We start from the raw sequence: 22,371 nt of genomic DNA, 5'->3' as shown, positions 1-22,371 counted from the left end.
GATGCTGTGTAACACTTTTTTTAGCCATGTACTTTGCTAACATACCTATCACATGGAGGGAATGTTCTTCCGAACTCGTTACATTTGCCTGCAAGTGCCTCAGTTAATATACTACTCTTTTTTGTCAAGTCACAGAATGAAATTTTGTGGTTTGGTCAGGTAAAAACAGGTGAAATAACAACTTTACTCTGCGCTTCCATTCTTAATATAAATCCTGTTACAGGACAAAATGGTGATTTCTGATGCACAACCTACTGTATAAACTCCAGTTACTAACATAGATGGAAAGCCAACGTACTTCTACTAAAGGGAAAATTTCACCTTTAATTTATGGGTTACATAAACTTTAAAGATACACTAGTTACAAAGTAAAAAACATTTTGCCACATACTGACAGCACTTTTGCGCTGTGGATTCAAATCTGTTTATTTAAATCTATGTGTATTTCATTTCAATTCCAAGACAGTTTGTCTAGTTTAAAGTTTTTTGCAATCAGTATTCTCTACTTTTATAAGGTATTTTACTTATGTGTCATTTTAGTGCTTGGGTATAACTTTTTAAAATAAAATTTGGACCATTCATTTAATAACTATTTGTTCTCATCCTAACATTTTTCTTGCACATAGTAAGCAATATACTTGGGTTTATGGTATGTTTTTGGCTGTAGAAAAAGGGAATGCTACTTGACTACTTGCATTACAAGACCATTGAAAACTTCTCTCTTGCTTCTTTGACCTTTTCTGTTGTCTGTATGAAAATTAGGAACTCCTTGGCAATATCGCAAGTTGAGATGAAATACTATTTTCTCCTCAACTTCAGGGAGATAAATTTTTGTTTCCCCTCTCACCTTCTTAGGATTCCTTCCAAATATTATAAAAGCCAAATTCCTCAAATGTTGAAAATACAGCCTCTGTCATTGATAGGAGTGCAAGCTATGGCTTATTGCTTCTGTAGGACTGAGGTCTTTATGTATGTAAAATATCCTTGAGCTGTTTGGGTTTTTTATCTGATTTGTAGTAATTTGGGGGTTTTCTTTGTTTTGTTGGTATTTTTTTCCCTTTAATCATTCAAGGATATTACCAAGTGAGCAATGTAGTCAGTAAATAATCCATGTGTAATATGTAAATCTGTTTAAAGATGGTTCTAGTGATCAGTTGGAGTCTGTTCTGGTTTTAAACTGCTTTGAAATTGTTGTAAAAGGAGAGTCCATGTACTGTGTCTTGGTTGCGAGTTTCCTCAAGTGACCTTCCACCTTCTGCTAGGTAGAAAAATATACACAAATATAATTTTAAGAGGTTCTGTTTTAAAAAACTTGTTTACTATACCAGCAATGGGGGATTGTTTTACCAGTAAGTGTCAAAAAAGGTATACAATTTGTTGGATACATGAAGAGCTCAGCCTATTTTTGAAGGGCGTCATCTGCTGTAGATTGTCACACTTCTGCTCCAGTCTGTACCACTAAACACATCTGTCCAGTTCTGTTTAATTTTCAGATTTTAGAGCTCATTGATACAAATATGTCACAAAAATCTTGGCTCATCAAAACAGTAATTCATTTCCATGGAAGAATTTTTACATAGTAAGTATTTTTTTAATGATGCTCTCTCTAAAGGTGCCAAAGAAAGGTTATATGTTCTGTTGGAGCCTTATTTCTTGTCATGAAACACACATTTGATCCAGGATTCAGAAGATTTAGTCCTTGTTTTTGGAATCCACAGTTTGTTTACCAAACAAGACTTCCTTGTTTTTAATAAAGCTTTAGAGATCCAAGAAGTAAATTTTACAGTGACTAGTAACTTAAAAAAATAAGTGCCTAGAGGGAAGTCTCTTGAAGTAATTGCTTGGAAGTGTACAAATACTGTGCAGTCACTTAAGTCATCAGATTGTGACTCTATTCTAGTTACTCACAAAATGTAGTTTATTTTCCCTTAATTGGTGCAGATGTTACAGTGTTGATAATGAGTTGATCCCATGGCCTTTGCTTCAAAGATCACTTAAGAGTTTTTTTACTTGCATGTGAACTTGATCGTTTGTAAGGATGTTCAGTGTCAGGCACATAACTGTTCCCTGCAGTGCTCTACTGTGGGGTCTGTAGCATCAGTCTGGAGGTGCTCTTGGTTAGGATTGTATCTCCAGCTCTTAACAATGCTTCATTTTGATTTAAAGCACCTAGGGGATACCAAGATGAAGTTCAATGTTGGCTTTTCTCTAGGAACTGGAGGTCGCTGTTGAAATACTGAGGGTTCTTCACTGATTTTTGTAGCTTATCTTTGCTTTAAGTGCTTGCCAAGAGTGATGGCCTGACATCAGTCAGCAGTGACTGAACCTTTCAGGAGTTGAATCCTTCTGTAGACACAACTGAGATATAACTGCCTTAGCACTTGTGAATCCCTGTAATGGAATGATATATATGCATTGAGAAAGAGCTACATTTCCTCAGGTTGTTGTTACCTTGATGTTCTAGCATTCATGATTTTTTTTTGTTGTTTTACACTGTATTCTCCTGCCAGTTCAGTTCTCCATAATAGGGAGATTCCCATGCTGTTATACAGAAGTAATTTAGTTAACTGCAGATGTTCAAGTCAGGATTTTGGGGGTTGGAGAAAGGGCCACATTCTCTTTGGCCTTCTGCAGTTTCCCAATGATAGTTGTAAGGCTTCACACATGCGCCAGGAGGGAACGTACCAGATGAGGCCTGTGCCCTGGGGACATCCAGTAACAGCAAATCATCCTCTTCATGCACTGGCTTTCATATTCATGTATTAGCAGACTAAACTAATTTTCTGGCTTCTGCCCCTTAGAATTCAGAGACCTGGTTGCTATCTTCTGTTTTCTACTGAGCTAGCTGATAAAGTATTTCCAGTAAACACTCTGTATTTAATGCTGGATTTCTATGACAGAAGGTTAGTTCTGACCTTCTCTGTTAGATAACACTGGATAAAACCCCTGTGGACAGGCAGAAAGGTACTGAAGTTCCATCTCCTGTATTTTTGTGTGTTTAGCTGACACATTTTGCGTGAAGTAGAACTCTCTAGTTCACTGGCTTTTTTGATTCCTGCTACTTCTAATCTTACACATCAGAAGTCCATTCATCCTCCCTGAAAAACTGTTTACATTTTTCATTTTAAATTGGCAATTCTTTGCATTCTGAAACTGATGTTTCCAACTAGCTAATACTAAGTCATTGAGTAAACTGCATTCCAATAGTAACTGAGCAGAAACTAGCAGAACACATGGCTCTCTTGAAGTGTTTTTCTCTGTTAACATAGTTTTAAAATATGTAGTTACATGGCTGCCAAATAGCTTTTTTAGGTTTGTGGCTTTTCAATGTTGAAGGTACTACAGTAGTTTTCAATTCTTTTGGTATGGAAGCTTCTTATGTTTCCTATTGAAATAGAAAATTCATAGCTTAAAGCAGTATTTTAAGTGTACAAAGTATAATACAGTGTGTGCAGTCCTGTACACAAATCCATATATAGCTGTTATACAGAAAATCCAAATCTAGACCATCGAGTTTCATTCTAGAATACATGGTTTTAGTTGATGGCGAACATGTGGCTGTGTTGTTTGATACTGTATTGCACATACAGAGGGTGTACTTATTGCAGCCTTGATAAGTGAGACTGTGGATGCACGTAAATAAAAGCTTGGTAAACTTGCAGATCTCATTTTAGAGAACTGTGAGCACTTTTAGAAATCAAAAGCTCTTTCTATTGCAACTGCTTGTAATACAGCAATACGTTTCTACAGTTTTGAATTTCTAGTAAAGTTCTGAGTTGGTAGCTAAAAGTTTAGTTCCAACTGGTCTGTATCTACTGTTTGGATTGTAACTTTTGTTTGTCGCATTGGTGAGTAGTTAAATATGGGTTTAGAAAAATACGAAAAATGGAATTAAACTTTGATCATTAAACTATATTTTAATGACTGCAAAAGCAAACTATTGTCATCTGTGTTCATTACTTTTACAACATTAAGTTAAAGATGGTAGCATAAAAGCTGGCTTTTATGCTCAAGTTGACATGTTTATAGACCGTGTTCCTGTCATACTTACAAAACTATTCCTTAAAAAGAAGAAAAACTGGGGTGAAGAAAAAGCAAGTTGCCAAACCCAAGAGCCTTCAGAATGGAACTTGGGTACTTTCATAGTATCTTAAAATCAACTCGTTCTATGGGGAAAAAAAAAAATAAATAAATTGTTCTTGGGGATGGGGCTGTGAAAAATAGTGGACAACTGAGTTGCAGAATTCTTCTCATGGGATTTTGGCTTTTTCTGTCATTATCCTCTCCCAAGCAAAAACTTTACATTTGCTTTCAGTCATAAAGCAAAGAAGTAAGCCTGAAAACAAGTTCAGAGAGGAACTGAAGTTCAAAAATGTTGCAATTTGAGGTAATTGATATTTAGGGTTTTTTAAATGGTTTGAGTCCTGTAGCTGTTCAGATACCCTCAAGTTCTGGGGAAATCTGACTAATTTAGCTTGTGTTTGCAGTTTGCCCCTTTGTGTCTTACTAATGTGTCTGTCCTCTGTTTAAAAACATTCTGTGTCAGTGATGGCTGATCTACAGGCAATAATAATGCTGATTTTTTTTTCCCATAATGCTCTTACCTGCCTTTGGAGGATCAAAATATTCTACCCCAAGTAGGAAACATGTTTGGTCCGAATACTTTGTTTTGACTTTGTCAGAGGAACTTAAAAGTTATCCTTTCTGCTTCTTGTTAGTTGAGTCAGTTTTGGTCCTAGCAATCTTTATAAATAACAATGATTTATTCTTTAGGTAATTGGAGTTTTAAGATATTTACATTTCTGATGCTCATTGCACAAACCTTGAGACTGGGAATGGATCTTTAAAGTCCGTGCAGCTTGTATTAGTGAATTTATTCCAGGTAAGCTCAACAGTTGAAATGTTCTGAGTGAACAACCTTCCTGCAAATGTACTGCCCATGGTGTCCTGACAGGCTGGGAGGTGGGTGATGTTTTCTTGCAATCTTCAGCTAGTTCTAAATCATGTGACAAAGCAGGAGTTTTGTCATGGTTGTGATACCCCTTAAATTTTATAGCCCTTTTACTGAGTCATTGAGTCATCTTTTAAAATTGAAAATTATAATACTGCCTTTTTTCATTATTTTTTAAGTTAATGCAGCATTTGAGCAGTATGATTCCTATTGCTTTGAACTTATTAGCCTGTATCCTAACCGGAAAGAGACAGGTAACATTTATTATGAATACTGATATAGCAGACTGAACTGCAGATTCAATTACTTATGGTCTTGAGTTTTAGTATCCATTAAAAACTAAATGCTTATTATAAGTTCATCTCCCTGAATTTTTATTTATTAGTTTTAGCTTTTATTTAGACAGTGTGCATGCACATAAGGGAAATCTGTGTACCTGCACGGTTTTCCTGATTTTCCTTATGTCTCATGATTTTAATCAACAGGAAACTGAAATGACTTGGGGAAAAAACCATACTGTCAGGTACTATTTCCTGTTCTTGATCTTTGGAGGTACTGGGGGAGGCAAAGTTTAAACTGGATTATTTTATTAAATGGTCTGTGCAGGTGATACTGGGTTTTGGAGAAGGCATTCTTGTAAATAGGCTTTGTATTCAGATTGGGTTTATCGCAGATATTAGAAACCCCAAGAAGGGTTACCTTTACAATTCTAGCAAGAGAGATTTCCTCAGAAAGGGGTGTCAGTACCTCTTGTATTTGACACCAGTGCCACAGACAGAGAGCCTGCCTTGGGTGTCAGTAATGTTGGTAACAGCTCAGCATAGAGTCAGGAACAGGGGCACGTGTAGTTCCAAATCCATTTCAAGCATGGGATTGTGTCCTTCTGCTCAGTAAGCTCAGTAATGTAACAAAAAAGACAAAAATGCTTCCTTGCAAATGTTTTCAAACCTCCCACAGACAACAGGGAACAAAGCACATCATGACCAAGAGACAGGAACAACCCTGAGCTGGGGGTAGACAGCAGGAGTGTTTGTCTCACAGTCTGCACAGAACTGCTGTGCCGAACTGCTGCTGCTTCTCATACTGCGCTGCCAGCAGAAGGCAGTAATCCATTGCTGGGGACACACTGCTGTGGGTGTGCTGCTCTTCTGCAGGCTTCATATCACTCTTCCATTTCGTCAGAATAAAAACTCTTGAGGGATCCTGGAAACCTTCCACAGAAGCATAGTTCCTTTGGATTCACTGGCCCTTTGTTTGGCTAACTTTGCCTTTTTAAAAGTCTAAAAATTACATCAAGCTTCAATGGAGGAGTCACATGCTCTTTCAGTGGGGATACTGTGACTGCAACACATCAGTGAATCAGTGTTTTAGGGATTTGCTCCTCTCTGATACCAGTTCCCAGCGTGTTTGCAGTTTGCATCATTGTAAGTGGGTTGTTATGTAGTTTGTATCCACTTTGCAACAGGAAACTACAGCTATTCAGACAGCTCTTCAAGCAGCTCTTGAATCCGAGAATCTTGTGATTCTGCATCTCTCCTGAATCATTTTACTGCCTTGATGCAGTTTTGAACTCCTGTGAGGGATGCTGCTGGTTCTTGCTGATTTTGTTTTGTCTTTATTTTGACATGTGAAGTCCTCAGTTTCATTGGTTCAGTCTAGTGACTGAGTCAAGTCTGCAGTGACAACTGTTGACTGACTTCCAACTTGGAAGTTTATAACTCCTTATCCTAATCTAGGGTTGCACAAAATAAGGACCACTGCTTTTATCTGTAACAGTGTTTCTTTGTGGTGTCATGAGTTTGTTTATACTATGGAAAATCCTGTCTTGCTGAGAAGGTTGAAATATTGTGTAAGCCTTGTCATGAAGAGTTCAAAATACAATATTCTGGCCTCATTAAAAATGTAGCTATGTTAAGTAAAGTAAATAAATGAAAAGGCAGCCTGCTGGCAACTGGACTAGTGCTGCAAAAAGTTGTTTTACTTGCAACTATCTTAGTCATGCCATGACTTTATACAAGCAGTTACAGTGGATCTTAAAGTCTCTGTGGAATGAAGCAGTGGCGTTCTCAGGGTTGAGTGGACAGTTTACATGTATGGCTGGTATAGCAACAGGTCAGGGATAACCTTTACTGAAAACTGGGAGCAATTTATGTGTAAGACAACATGCAGGAAGATGATGAATTCTCCTTATTTGGTATATTTTCCTAGGTTTTAATCAAGATGACAATGCTCAGGGATTTCCTCTTGGTTTCAGCACCCAGGAGCTTGTTTTAAAGACTGTATGTGATAGTTACACCTTCAGTCCTAGGTTCTGTGCTCTGTGACTTGTGAACTTTTCCAGAGTTAAGTAAATTTAAGCTATAACATGTATTTCAATGGGGTGTGGTCTTTAGATTTATCACTCCTGGTAAGTTACTTAAATAAAAAGTTAGATCACTTTTCTTCCAACAGAACAGAATCCCACAAATAGTTAATGCCTAATTTACAGTGATTCGTTATACAAAATATTGGCATTTTTAATAAGATTAATATATTTCAATAAAAAAAAGCAGAAAATCTTTTTGAATTCAAATGTGCAGTTCCTTTAGTCTAAAATGGTATTATGAATCTTTGGCTTTCTCTAGGTGATTCTGAATTTCTCTAGATACAATCTAAAAAAAAAAAGGTGAATTTCCTAACAAAGCCTTAGAAAATAAATTACTGTTCCTTTTTCCTCTATGTGTTATCATGGTTTGCATCACCTGTAATACAGTTACAAGTGACTTGCAATAGTTAATATAAGAGTATTGAGAGCCCTTAAAATTATACTAAATTTTCAGGACCTAAAGAAAAGTTCTATGTAGGAAACAGTGTTGAAAGCCTGTGGCTGTACCAACTGAGGTTATCCTAACAGAGGAGGAAAGGATTTTATTTGTTCACTACCCATGGAAAAATGGTAAACAAAGTCTTGTAACTTTTTTCATATATAATGTTGAAAAAGTCTTTCTTCCCATTTGAAGTGAGGAACATTTCAGTGTCATTTTTTGGTGGTTTTCAAAACCAGTTACCTGAGTTAATTTTAGTGATGTAGATTCTTACCAATTTTTCTGGACAAGAAATTACTACATAAATTTGTTATTACGATGTATTACACTATGTTGATGTGTTTTGTTTTTGTTTTTCCCTCTGGAAGAACATTCCTGTTGAAAGGAAATAGGAGCCAAAGTCTGAAATCTAAAATAAGGACTAAACAGCTTTTCATTTGCTTTTTTACCCTTTGAGATGCCAGAAGCAATTTCCTCTTGAAGCTGACTTCCTCTCTGGAAGTGATTTTCGTCTCCAACCATGTTGAGGCTCTTTTCTCATTCTTTCATTCTGACTAACTTGCTTTTTTCCCCTCTGACTTTCTACTGCAGTTGGGAACTTCTGGAGGTAAGTAATGACAGACAAGTTTCTCTCTAACTTTCTTTTTCAGTTCTTCTTCCCCCCCTCCCGCCCCCCCTCACCCAGTCAGTCTAGAAGGACAAACAAAGCACTATTGGTGTCCTCTGCAAGAGAGCACTGATAGGGGCTGGCTGTAAATTGACGTGGCATGGAAAATCTCTGCTAGTTTGGAGCAGCTCTAATGTTGCTGCGAAATCAAGCCTACTCTTAACCAAGTTTGTAGCTTGAAATCATCGCGGGCTTACGGGTTCTATATTAAAAATGAATGGAAAGTACCTTCACTTTTCTGTTTGGGAACTGGATTTTTTCTCTGTTTGGATTTACAGCTAATAGAAAACAAAATCAAAGGGAATTATTTGATTACTTTTTTTTTTCCTGTAGTAAGAGCGACAGATCTTGCTGCTCCCCCCACCTTTTCCTGCAACTTAATCATTTGCAGATCTTGCCATGGGGTGCGGACTGAGAAAGCTGGAAGACCCAGATGATAGCAGCCCTGGAAAAATCTTTTCTACACTGAAGAGACCACAAGTTGAAACAAAGACGGATTCTGCTTATGAATATGTATTGCTGGATTTTACTTTAGAAGGTATTTTTTTTTTATGCTGTATGTTTACTATTCTGAGATAAGGAACAGCATTTAACTTAGCTCTGTCTTGTTTGACTTACAGTAAATCTTAGATACTTTTAGCAAAGCCAGCCAGAATGTAAGACTCTTATTTTGAAACACAAATCATGACGGAGGTCCTCACTTATATAAAATTACAGTGGAAACTACCGAAGTATTTTTAACAACCAAACCCTCCAAATTACACAACTGTCCTTGTTAAGGAAGCTGGCTAAAACTGTTAGAGATTTTCCTGGTTTCCTGTGAGTCAGATACTGCCATCCGTACTCGCTTTGAATAATGGTTGTCTGAATTCAGTGTGACGGTTCAGAAAATACACTGTGCCTGAACCTTAATTGAATAACAATTTTTTTTAAATGCACTCAACTTCTGAAAACAGGCTGTCATTGTCCTTGTTACTTTATGCAGAAGTAAGTCTGTTCCTTAGTTGTATACTAGGAGTAACTTCCCCTCTTATGCCCACTCCAGACTCTTGGTAGATATTTCTGTAAGGCTCTTAGAGTTTCATCTTACTATTTTTTTTCCAAGTGCTTTACTTGTAGTTGTTGAATAGTCTTTTGAAATCGTGACTGAAATGAAACAAAATCTGTATGCATAGCTAGAGGCAGACAGTGCTCTGTGGGATACTTCCTTCCCGAGGGTGTCCCATCTCTAACAGAGCAACTCCCTGTTCCACAAAGTTGAAAACATAAACAAGCCCAGATGGCTGCCCTCGGAGAACAGACAGCTCAGTTTTGCAGTCACTTTATAGTAACTTGCATTTTAGAACAACTCAGTCTACTGGAACTGCTTAATAAGAAGGATTTGAAGTAAATGCAGTTGCTAGAAGGGTTTGATAAAGGGAGGAAGTGTAAGTGCAGGTCTGCAATTTCAGGAACTGTTTCATAAACAAAACTTGGCTTCTGCTTAGTTTTACCTCTAAATTAAAGGACTGTGGTAATATTCTATTTAAAATATAAGTATTTTCATTGAAAATCTGCAAGGTACTAGGTTATAGTACGTGAAATCCAACAGTTTTTGTTGTTCTGTTTATTTACACAAAGTTTCTTCCTGACTTCTTCCTTATGAAGAAACAAAACTTGTAGTAGTGGTAACATGCTGGAAATAAAGCTGGGCTGCCTAATGCGTACATGGATTACCTCCTAATCTACTGGTAATAGAAAGGATAACTTTGAGACTGAAGAGCATTTAGTGTTCTTAAATAGCCTGTGTTCTGGATAACTTTCTTGTTTCCAAGTCACAGTTTCAGAAAGTGTTGTGTAAAGGATCTGTTATAAAGGTGGTTGTGACTTTTTTTTTTTAAGTAAAAGCACATCAAACAACTGCAAATAAAGGTGCATCTCTGTGTTTAAATAACCTAGCAGTGAAGATTAATTTTCTCCTATTTAGTCTGATATTCAGAAATGCTTGGCTTCAGTGGCCTACTGTGGTATTATGAATGTCAAATAAGCAAAATCAGTTTCTGATAGTTGCCTAAATCTTTTTAGGTTTCTGACTGTAAGCAAGTGGATTTGTAAACACGTTCTTTTGCATGGTTCTAGCTTTGTGTGTATATGACCTTAAAATATTTTTTGCTTGGAATTTCTTTCCTTTATAGAGGTATGATAACGAATTAAAAAAACAGTGTATATACTGTCTGAGAGGTATTTGTGAATTCTGTTTGCTTCTGAAATGTGGGGATTAGCTAAAATATTGTGGAGAATATGTTGGGCTTTCTTTTTTTTTTTCTTCTACCTCAGTCAACTCACTCTTGTACTTGTTGCTACTTGAATATCCTTTAGCTAAGTGAAACATTAGTGAGATCCCTTTATCACTTCACACCAAAGTTTTCACTCTGCTGTCAGGTTGTGTTATGTCTTCATGACACTCCTTCTGTGTCTTGCCAATTTCCAAGTGAGGTCTTCCCCTACAAAGATTTCTGTTTGCCCTAGTGATTTGTTGCCACATGTAAAACAGAAAATCAGCACTTAATCATCCTTAGGATCCTACAGAAAGCTATGTCCTGCATCAAGATAAAAATATAGCAACCTTGTGTTACTTCATTTCAGTCTGCCTTATTCTGTACTTCATCAGGTATGTGCTGTGTGAAGTGGAAATGAGCCTGCTGGACAGACTGTCAGCAGTCCCTGATCTTCTCCCAAGCCATGATGCAGATTAGGTCAACCATGCTGCAGTGTAAATTTGCTGGCCAGAGTCCTTGTGCATCTTAACTAGTTATTAGCAGTGCACTGAACCTTGGCTTCTCCCCTCCTGGTCCCCATAAGTTTCCATCCGTACTGTAAAAAATTGACTTTCAGCTTCATGGAGGGTGATCTGCACCAGGAGAATCCCAAGTGAGAAAATTACAACCTATCTTTTATTTTGATGGAATTGAATAGTACCAAGAAAAGGGAGCAGTGAACTCTGAAGCATAATTTTAAATACCTGTCAGTGATTGTAAATTCCAAGGTCTCAATCGTGAGGCATATCTCAGTTACAAAAACAACTACTGTTTTTTCAGGTCATTTCAACTATAAAGTAGGACTACTTTAAATATTCCTACTGAAGCAGAATGTTTTATGCTTTGTCCACAACCCTCCTATTAGAGAAAAGGAGGAACCTTGATGCAGCCTGCTAAGATGACAAGCTGTGAAGTTCTTGTCACTCTAAATAACAGTATGAATGTGTATGAAGTAGCTGGTTTGTTGTCATCTTCAGTGTCCTGCATTGGAAGCTTACTGTGGAGCTGGCAAGTTAGCTGCAGTTCTGGTATTGGTAAAAGCGTTTTGGCTACCTGTTGATAGCACATCAGGAGGGAAACTTTGTTAATGAAAAGGGGTTAAGACATTTGCAAAATAAGTGATGATCATGTTTCATCATTGCTGCTTTCTTGGCTTGTGGGTTGTGGAGCAGTTATTTCTCAGCATATATGTCTCCTAGATTTACTATGAGTGGAATCATGGGATGGAGGTATTGCTGAGGGCAAAATATTGTCCCTTTATGGAAGGGGATGAAAACTTTGGCAAATCTGTGGTGTCATAATTACTCTTTTGTTACTGTCTGTATATGGTATTGATTTCCTGCTGTCTGAGAGCATCTGCAATTCCAGTTGTACTTGAGAGGAACAAGAATTACTGCCCCATCAGACTGACTGCAGCAGAATATACTGTTACCAGCATGGAATGTCCTCTGTGCAAGTGCTGTGGATCAGACAATTCAAAAAAGATTCTCCAAGAAGTTTTCCCTTTATCTGTGTAGTTTTCCCTAAGAGCTGTGTATTACTGAGATGTTGCCTATTGATGCAAAATGCCTGCATGCACTCAGGGATCCTCCATAGAAATTAAACACCACAAGCTTACTTAGGTGATGTGTACTTAGGTTTACTGGAAAAAGGAATTGGAACTATGTAAAAATAGCAACCTACGCTCCACAGATGACTTCTGAAGGGAAAAAACTGAGAAAAACAAATCAATTGTTGCAGGCTTAAATCTGTTATACAGGAACTTAGCTCAAAACTAAGGTTGAAGGATACTGCATCAGTATGTTTAAGGCTTTGGATGGACAAAATAGTTGCTTTGTTAAGTTCAGCCCTATTGTGTGTTCAGATGTTAACTCAGCTCTTAAATCAGCTTGGCAAACGTAGATCAAACAGAAAATGTTCCCAAGTACGTTAAAAATAGATCATATGAAGTTGTAAAAATAGTTACTTCAAGTGGTTGAATACTATTGAATCATCTTTGAATCTGCTTTTTCTTGTATAAATAGAACTGTAGCTTTTTAGCAAATGCCTTGGGATGGGTTTTGTGTGATTTACATAAAAGAAACTCTCCTAGAATGTATATCGATGTACACGGGATCATGTGCTTCTCTTCTGCTTTCAATGCTTTTAGCTTCGTCAAATCCAGAAGTTATCAAGATCAGTTCTGTGTTGGATATAGCATCTCAGGTGGAAGAATATTACAGCAAAGGATATGTTGTAGGAGCTGTTCATCCTATTATGCTGCCAATTGGACGTAGGAGGAGTTTCCCTGCAAGTCACATGTATCGAGTGGTACTTTCCCGATTAAAATTAAGGTAACAGTGAAATCATTTGAATACTCTGATCCATTACTTAAGCCATTTGTAGGTGGATTGCTCAACTTGCATAACTTATTATCAGTTTGAAATAAGTGCCTCAGAGAATCAAATTAATTGTACCTTGTCTAGAAAGGTGAGTAAGTTAATAATGTTTTTTAATCAATGCTAAGCATACAACAGGCTAATGTTTACTTTGGCATCGTAAATGTCCAAACAAAAATCCAAAGTGTAATATCATCTGTCTTAATCTTTTATTTGCTGCAGGTTTTAACCAAAACAGTAGGAGAGTAATAAGCTGCTTTAAATTACTTTATGTCTGCTTTATCTTCTTGGTTTTCAAAACTTTTGTTTTCACTTTTCCCAGGGAAAATGACATGTAATTTGTGAAACAGCTTGTCAGGGAGAGTTTGGGTTTTTTCTTATTAAGAATCATTCTGTGATCAGAGGTCTTACAGAAGCTTGGTTTTGACACTGAGGGAAATGCAAGAGTTTGTTCCAGATCCATGGTCTTGTTTGTTACTCATGTTTTCACTGCCTTGTAATCACCATGTGATCATAAAGAACACAAGGAAATGTTACCGTTAGTTTATTTGAATGTACCAAAATATAACCTTTTGTTCTTATTTTGAAAAACTAGAAAAGTGAGGTTCTTACTGCATTAAAAGTTATGCTTCCCTTCACTCCTGAGTCCTTATGTGAAGGATTCTTTCATTTATTTGGAGGACTGGAAGGGTGTAAATTGGAAGCTGCCCCCTGCCAATCCAGTAAGGCTTCTGTAAAACATGTTCATTTGAGGTAACTTCTCAAACCCCTTGCTTAAACAAGCATTGTCCAGGGTATTTGCTGCTCATACAACTTAACCTTTGTAAGTTCATCTGCAAACAAGGTGAATGGTTTTTCTTGTGGGCAAAAGCTTGGGGTAAGAAAGCAGAATGCTTGCTCTCTGGAGCTGAGGCTTCTAAGAGCTGACTCTGCCAGCAGCAGCTCCCACAACTTGCCCTATCCTTCTAGATGTGGCATCCTTATAAAGTTGTTGTTTGAACCTTTAGGCCTTTGAATAGATGAGTGGTGAGACCCTGTAGCCTACATGTGAAACTTGGTGTAGCTTCCCAGTTTGCTACACAGGTGCTATATGTACTTCTGTTGGTTTTGCTGTAGGCAAATACACCTTCTCTGACTACTGTCTGGAAAGTAACCTTTTATATTTCAGTGGGTCTCATTGATGTTTCTTTTGAATTCAAGTTGTTATGTGAAGGAAGCATCAAATAAAATCTCGTTATATTATTTATGTACACTAAATCAGACACTAAATTGTCTGAGTAGTAATCCAACTGGTTTTAGATAAAACATGATGAGTATTATTCTATAACTTGAAATGGAAGTTAGAGCTTGTCAGCTTCTTAAATCTGAGAGATTTAAACACTATCTAGCTCTCAGTAATTGTTTGTGCATTGTGTTTCTAGTATTTGTCTGTACTGTTTCATACAACAGCTGCAACTCTGCTTTAGTTACAAAAACTAAGCAGCAGCATGTTGAGTGTAAAAGGACCGTTTCTATTCCTACTGTTTTCTACAAAACCAAACCTGTTTTGTGCTTACTGAATTTATAGTTTAAATTTGTATTTTTTGCATTATCAGAGACTTTTGCATTTATTACAATAGCAGAGCTGTTTATCAGTAAAGCTCAATTTCCAAAAGATGCCTATGAGTGGCCTTCAGATGAAATTCCTGTTAAATATTAATATTCTTACCATGGCATTGTAACACAATACCTGTCACTTTGCATAAGAAACAGAACAAGACACTAAAACCCACTGAGTTCTAAAAAGTATGAAGAAGCATTGTCAGGATTTCATAACTGTTTCAAAAGAAAAGAATTCTATATGCAAGCATTTGCCCAAGTTAGCAGCAAACTCCTGACAAAGACTGCTTTCTTTCTGTGTTCTAGCCAGAAGCATGCAGCACCCAGAGGACAAAGGCACCCCAGGCTGCTGATTGAGGAATGTCCTTTAATGTATGAAACACTGACAAATGAGGTAGTGAAAGAACTGTTAGAAAAGGTAATGGAGGCTTTTTCCAACTTTTCTTCAGATTTTTGTTGCTATCATACATGTAAGTTTTTAGTTTTGCATTTATTTCATAAAAGCTACAAAGCTTTTCTGAAAGTGAAAAGAGTTCTTTTTCTTCGCTAGTCAATATTTCTAATGTAGGACTTGGTGTTGATTGCTGTAAAGCTTTGGGAGACTGACTGGTTACACCACTTAAAGCAGAATCAAGCCCAACTCAATCACTTTTTATAAAATGCTTGTGTGATGTCTGAAGTTTCATGTTATTCTGAGTAAAGTATCTAAGAAAGGTTTTTTCGTTCTTTAACAGAACTACAACATGTGCAGTAACTGTATTAAGTATTTACTTGGCACGGCTTTTGAAAACATTGCATACTTAAAGTAAACTAAAGTTCCACTGGAATGCAAGTTCTAGTTCTGGTTCTTTTTGTGTTTAACTTCCTCTGCAAAACTGAAGACTTACTGAAACAGGAAACTATTGTTATTACAAGAGTTAATGATATCTCTTACATTAGTTGCCAAGGAAAGTAGTAGAGGAAAAAGCATATTGAAGATCTTTAATCATCTTTGAAATTATCAGAGTTGCTTAAATTTTTTAAATGGCTTGTTTTGACTTTGGCAGGCATTTTAGTTTTAGTGTGATTCCATTACATGCTCACACTATGTGCCTATTGCCAGGCTGGTGGTGTAGTGTACCAGCCAGAGACTGAAAGGAAAAACACACTTGATATGAGCAGTGATGCAATCGTGGAAGCATATTTGGTACAGAAGTAGTATGGGAGAATAATTTCATTTTAAAGTGTTCTCGGTGTTTGGATTTACCTGGGAAAACTTTCCATCACAGGGGGCTCGTAGCACAAAATGGCAGTGGGGTCACCTTCCTAAATGGCAGCACTCCTTATCCCAGAACAAAAACCAACACCTCCAAGAACAGACACATCTCACAGGTGGCACAGATGTTAGTTGTAGATTGAGAGTTCAGTGCAGAGAAAAAGACACAGCACTGGCTGAAGGAGTTGAAGAGGATTATTTGCTTCTAGCTCCCTCCTTTCTCTGCTCCTTCAGTATTCTCAATAATGATGTTGAGTAGCCTCCAGGGGAACTGGAGGGTAATGAATCATGGCACATGACAAAGAGATATTTCTGTAGTATTGGAGGGCAGTATTTTTAGCGTGACTGGTATCATATGTTTAAAGAAACAATACTATTTATCAGTCCACTATACTGCTTATCTCTGTGACACAGTAAATATAATACTTTGGGTTTGTTCTGAATGAAGGACTTTGTATGCCCTCAAGCCAGTACTAGTGTTGGCCACCTTTCTTGGCCTGATTCCAGATACGTGCTGGAAAACTTCCATTTACTTTGAAGCATGAGGAGTGTCAAAGACAAGCCACCCTTCTGTAGTACCCTTTTATGTCTTCATGTCCTCAGCAGTTCAGTTAAACAGAACATGCATATAGAAGTTCTAAAGAAGTTCCATGCAATTCTAAAATGACTCTGCAGCTAAATTTCTGTTGTATTATAGGTTAACGAAGCTGCTAAAAGAGGAAAGAAGTTTGTGGGATTTGTAACGCAACATTTTCCTCAGCCTAAAGCCTGTAATGGAACAAGCGCAGATGGAAGTGCAGAGCTGGAAGCAACACTGGGCAGAAGAAACAGGGAACACAGGAGAGAAAATTTTGATGAAAACTATAAAAACTGGAATGAGGGGACATTGAGTGGTCATTCATCTGAGAGTGGGCTAGAGGAGGAAATGCAAGGAGAAAGCAGACTGTTAGAGGAGTCAGACTTCCAGTTCGGAAAAGAATTCAACCCTTCTAAACCACGGAAAGGAGATGGTAATAAATGTTGCTTGTTTATTGCAGAAATAAGGTATTCTATTGAGCTGTTAAGGTGTTGGAAAAAATAGAACATGCTGTTCTATCAAATACTGGCTTTGGATGATGCCTCTATATATACATATATAAATGCGTACGCATTTCTAAAGAAGTTGCCAGTTAAAAAAGCAAAAGAAATATTCTGTTTTGTGTATGTGAGCTGTGGTAATACATTAAAATGATACTTTAGTTTTCATATAGAATATTATAAATGTACTGTCAAAATTCTAGTTTGTAATTTAAATAAAAAGGGAAACCCACAACACCCCCCGCAGAATTGCCCACAGTGTAATTCTGACTTGAAATGTGGTGCCAGCAGGTAGTTTGTTTGCTTGGTATATGTGTAACAAATATGTGGCAGTAAAAATCTTTTCTCTTAGAAGGATGCAATTGTTATAAAACCTTTTCCTAAATGCATATTGTTTTCACTTAATATTAAATCATAAACATTTCCAAGAATATGTTGTGATTCCAGTTGTGCCTGTTTCAAAGCTGACAACAGAGAGAGCCCCTTCCAGCCAGAGCTGTAATTTTACATGCTTCTGGCCAACTCACATAATGTACAGCAAACAAATCCGTTCATAATGGATTCTTTCTGGTTAACGTGCCTTCAGGAAGCACCCTGAAAGAGATCACTTAAAATAATGCATTGAGCATGAAATCAAAGTCGATAATTGCTACAAAATGAATTTACTAGAGAAAAGTAAGCATTAGAAGAGAAATTATAATTGAAAAATGTTGGTGCAGAGGTAGACAACTTTAGTTGTAGAAGAGTCTGAGATGCTTAGTGTAGTCTGTGTGAAAGATTGCCTGGCTTTTGGTACTCAAGCTCAGAGCCTTCCAGGCTGCTAAGAGGAGAAGAGGGAAAGGAAGAAGTAATCTGAGAACTAACACAAAACAGTATTGTGTGGAAAGCAGGCAGCATGAAACTTCCATGTCAGGCTGCATTTTGACATAATAGGTTCTTCCCTGATGGGCCAGACATGTTTTAATTGCTCTCAAAAGCAACCTTTTCACTTTCCTGTTAAAAGTAAAGCAGCCTCTCCAGTTTGTAGGCTGTCAGAAGAATGACTGTGCACTGAGATGATCAATGTCCTTATTTTTAACACTTCAGTAAAAGCAGTTCTACAAGTGAGCCTTTATAGCATAATCTCTTAAAGCTCAATTCTTTTCTTACATCTTGAAACAGTGGGTTTGGTATATGTGGCAGAACAGAAGTCCCACAAGGAAAAAGCGGAAAACTGGTTCTGTTCAGGAGTATTGTTTGTGCAGACTGGTGTGAGTAGGTAGATTAGAACCAGTGCATCCCCTACGTGCAGTGCTCTCAGGAAACTTTTCAAAAAGCTTTAGAGAGGATATGCCAGGCTCCTCTATATTAGTCAAATAGTAAAGTCACTGGAGCTCGTAAGGCAGAACTTTTGGAAACTTAACCTTTCTTGGAATATGTTGTATGTAACCATCATTTAAAAAAAAAACTGATGTGAATTTTGATTATGAGTGTGTATCTATGTACTGCTGTGTCAATATACCAGTTCCATTTACCTCTGCTGAGAAGAGGCAAATTGTCCAAGTTCTAGATTTGGGGATCATAACATATGAATTTTTACTATTACATTGCTTTTTGATTTATTCTGTCAAATTTTTACTAATAAAGTGCTTGTGGAGGCAAACTTCTGGTAGATATGAACAACTGAATAGATGTATTGGAAAACAGTTTTCTTGGAAGCATAAATGATCTCACTTTGGTATATGGGAAAGGAAATTAAGGGTTGTCAGGATAAATACATTTATACTAATATAACCACCTGTGGAGGGTATAAAATAAAATTCTATACTCGAATGACTAGAAAGAGTCATTCTTACTGAAAGTTCAGAATTTTGTTCTGAATTTACCTTATTCTTGGGAAAGAATGTCATTTGCAGTGGGTGTAATAACACTTCTCAGAACAGAGGGGTTCTTCCAGATGCTGATTCAGATTGCTTGCACTACAAAGCCTACTTTGGAAATCTCTCTCTGTTTCTGGAGCCTGGAGAGACTAGCTTCTTATTTGGGGTCATCTAAGCCAAGTTCTTTTGTTTTGGCAGTGTGAATACTTCCATGTTTAGAGGTTGGTTTTTATTGATTTAGGCTGCTCAGCCGTATTAGACCATCTGAGAACATTTTTGGGCAACTGCTCTGTGTTATTTCTCCACAGCAGTGAAACACATGAGCGTATTTGTGGAACACCTCTGTATAGCTAGGACTTGATAACTTGCACCAGTGATTTCCTGAAATGCTGTGGATCTGTGAATTTAATCTTTCAATATTTGTTTGAATGTTTTTGTCACAGCAGTGTATTAATACCTACATATAAAATGATTTGAGGAGATGTAGGTTTTGTATACTTAACTTGCATGATCACCAGTAACTACTGAGAAACCCCAGTAGGCAACTAATACCATACTTAGATAACCTTCAGAAAATAATGGGTAAAAATTGATACAGTACAAGACATTCCTTATGTTTACAAATGTAAAAAATTGTCATTGGTTATTATAATTTCAAATATTTGTAGCCAGAAGTTTTATGAGTGACAGAAATGAAACCTGTTTCCACTGGGTTCTTCTTAGCTCTTGTATGTTTTCTTTATGTAAAACCCACCTACCTAGAGGGTCCAGTGGCAGCCCAAGTGTAGTAAGTTCACATTTTCCTTGTATCCCAAAGCATACTTCCCCTCACACCTTGTTCTGAGTGTGTTTAGGTCTTAAGCAGAGCACAGACACATCAGGAAACAGTTATTAAAGCTGCTGCTTAGAATTAAAAAATTACATGGAAATAAGAGATTAGTAATATTATTAATTTTGGAGCACTGTCTTTGAGAGGTTCACTTTTCTTCCTTTCTCTTTTGTCAGACAAGCTGTATACAGTCTTCAATGTTTTTGATGATGATTCCACCTGCTGGACCTATCATGAAGGTGTTTTGTCTATGAAAGTAACAAGGAAGGGGCCAGTTGTTAGTACTCTGGAAGCAGACTGGCTAGAATTAACTACATTTTATTATAAACAAGGATTGTCCTTAATCGATTCTTTTGTACACTGGGAATCTTCTAAAGGTGAGTGAAGTCCCAGAATATAATAAAGCTTTTACTTGTTTATGTAGAACTACATGACTTGGAAAAAAATAAGATCACATTTTGTTTCTTGGTATGGAGGTCAGTATGTAAACATGTTCAGATGGTATATTGTAACTTTGTAGAATCTGATACCTAAAAAGGGAATAATTTGTCTTCTGGCCAATTAGAGATTTAAGTAATTGAAATTTCTGTTTTGGTGTATCAAATTGAGAATTTCCAAAGCAGGAAACTAGTGTAGTGATAAAACAAAATAAACTTTAGTTTGGTTTTGGTTTCTTGAAGGAAAAGGTAATGGCAGGGGGGAGATCATTAGATGGATGTTTCTGTGATGTTCCTGTTCTGCTGCTCTGTGGATACTGTGCTGCACTCCAAATATTTCTAATGAGACAAAAGAGCACCTTGAGTTCTCATTAACCTTATTGTACCATTAAACTCAAGTTAGACTTTCTGTGCTTCCTACTTTCTTCAGCTCTCTGCTGGGCTTAAAAATTCTTTCCAAACCACCAAACTGCATTAAAATTTGCTGTTCTGGTCAGATGTGGACACGTGTAGGGAGTAGAGAAACCTGTTTCTGTCCTTGCACTCAACTGTAGGCAGATCCTCCAGGACTTGTTCACACAGCTGGGAGAGAGGTCTTCCCTGATCCCTCCTGCTTCCTGTGCTCTTCTGCAGGAATCTGCCAGCTCAGTTGACAGTCATATTGATATAATAGAGCAATGAAAATGATAGACCTCTGTACCACAGGATCTTCAAATTTACTTCATTCTGCCAGTTTCAGTGTGATACCCATTTTTTTTCTGGAGAGATCCTACCAGCTCTTTGAGAGTTCCTAGCCTTCATCCTCCTGATTAACAGATGCAAGCCTGATGTCAGTAGTGCCACTGACACACCATGCTGAGCCCAAAATCCTGCCTTTTGGCAGAGCTGTGGGTCAGTGCTGTACCACTGGTGACAACAGAAGCAGCTCTTTGTTGGCCAGAGTATCTAGAACTGTAAAACTGTTGCTGGTAAGATACATAATTGAGAGATTCCATTTCTATTTAAACTGAATTTGTCTGAAAGCCAGAAATTAACTGTTGCAAAAAATAGTAGGAAGCTACTGACTGTTGTACAATTGCTGGAAAAAAAACTGGAAGAAAATGGTGGTACCCTAGTGTTAGGGGTACAGATCAAGGCAAACTGACCTGATTAATAAATTCTGAAACAATTAACTGCTATCAAACAACATTTGTTAAAATAAACCTAGACTTTATACTTCTCCAGGGTGATACTTTGGTTGAATTTGTACATGTCTTGCTTGTACTAAGTTGCAAGTTGTTGTTGTTCCTGTATAATTAATTACGGCAGTTCAGTGTAAGCAGGCAAAATAAAGGGCTGCAGTGGAGGAAAGTCTTGTAAAATGTTGGTTATAAAAGTTTCAGGGCCCTTCAACAGTTTTTGCAATGCTTGGGCTGATTATCAAGAGCATTAGATAATTAATTGTCAAAGTCGCTTTCATAAGTCACTGTCTGCCTTTTATATGAATTATACAAGGAGGGCAGAATTACTAGGACTTTGAGTAGTTGTTATATTTACTGTGTCTTATGCTTTTTTCTGTTAATCCTGATTTAAAATAATATGCACTCACCATCTCCTTTGCAGGACAGAGCTTAAATAAAAAAAAGTAAAACATAATCTTTAAAAGCTAAATTATGTAGGTTCTTCAAAAACAAAATCCTGACAACAATGACAAGTCTTCAATTCTCAGTGTTTTCTGTGGTTTTGAGTGTGAATCACTGCATTTCTGTAGCTCTGCAATAAAGTAAATTTAGTGACTGTCAGAGGCACAAGCTCATCCACAGATTTACCTCAGATGGAATTTGGCAGCTAGTCCCTCTCAGACTGCATATTTTATGCACATAAACAGTCTAATGATGCAATTTGTAGTAGTCATCTTTTTTGCTCTGAAATTATTATTCCTATTTATTCAAGTCAGTGGAAGAAGAAAATTTCCTTGGGGGGAAGAGAGGTGAGAATTCAGACTCCTGGTTTTCAATACAGAGATTTTTTTAGTGCTGGAAAAGAACCCTCTGGAGATCTGTTACAGTTCACTGAGGGCTGGTTTTGGCAGCTGTTGAAATTAATCTTTGCAGCTGTTGTCCAACAAGTTTTACAGTCTTCCCATTCCTCACATAGAGAAGATCTGTCTGCTCCTCTCTGTATGAAGCACTGCCCCATCTTTAATGCCCAGGCAATAACATACCTCATCCAGTATTGG

The 22,371-nt window shown here is 37.2% G+C and overlaps 1 protein-coding gene across 6 annotated transcripts in view; it reads left to right on the top strand.

Annotated features, from left to right (window-relative positions):
• Window positions 1–4,896: 4,896 nt before the first annotated feature.
• Window positions 4,897–22,371, top strand: part of RFTN2 (raftlin family member 2) — a 36,644-nt gene continuing 19,169 nt past the window's right edge. For 4 of the 6 annotated variants that reach the window (XM_027678183.1, XM_027678185.1, XM_027678184.1 and 1 more), the window contains exons 1-5: window positions 4,897–8,960; window positions 12,869–13,052; window positions 15,003–15,114; window positions 16,649–16,961; window positions 19,893–20,093. In XM_027678183.1, coding sequence (XP_027533984.1) covers window positions 8,822–8,960; window positions 12,869–13,052; window positions 15,003–15,114; window positions 16,649–16,961; window positions 19,893–20,093 — 949 coding nt within the window. In that variant the 5' untranslated portion in view covers window positions 4,897–8,821. Of the gene's footprint in view, window positions 8,961–9,711; window positions 9,850–12,868; window positions 13,053–15,002; window positions 15,115–16,648; window positions 16,962–19,892; window positions 20,094–22,371 lie in introns of those variants that run through there. The other 2 variants (XM_027678182.1, XM_027678186.1) reach the window with 2 other exon arrangements.

Source organism: Neopelma chrysocephalum, unplaced genomic scaffold (assembly GCF_003984885.1).
Source record: "Neopelma chrysocephalum unplaced genomic scaffold, ASM398488v2 Primary Assembly neopelma1_44, whole genome shotgun sequence".
Classification (NCBI taxonomy): Eukaryota; Metazoa; Chordata; class Aves; order Passeriformes; family Pipridae; genus Neopelma; species Neopelma chrysocephalum.
This window is presented reverse-complemented; position numbering and strand designations above follow the sequence as displayed.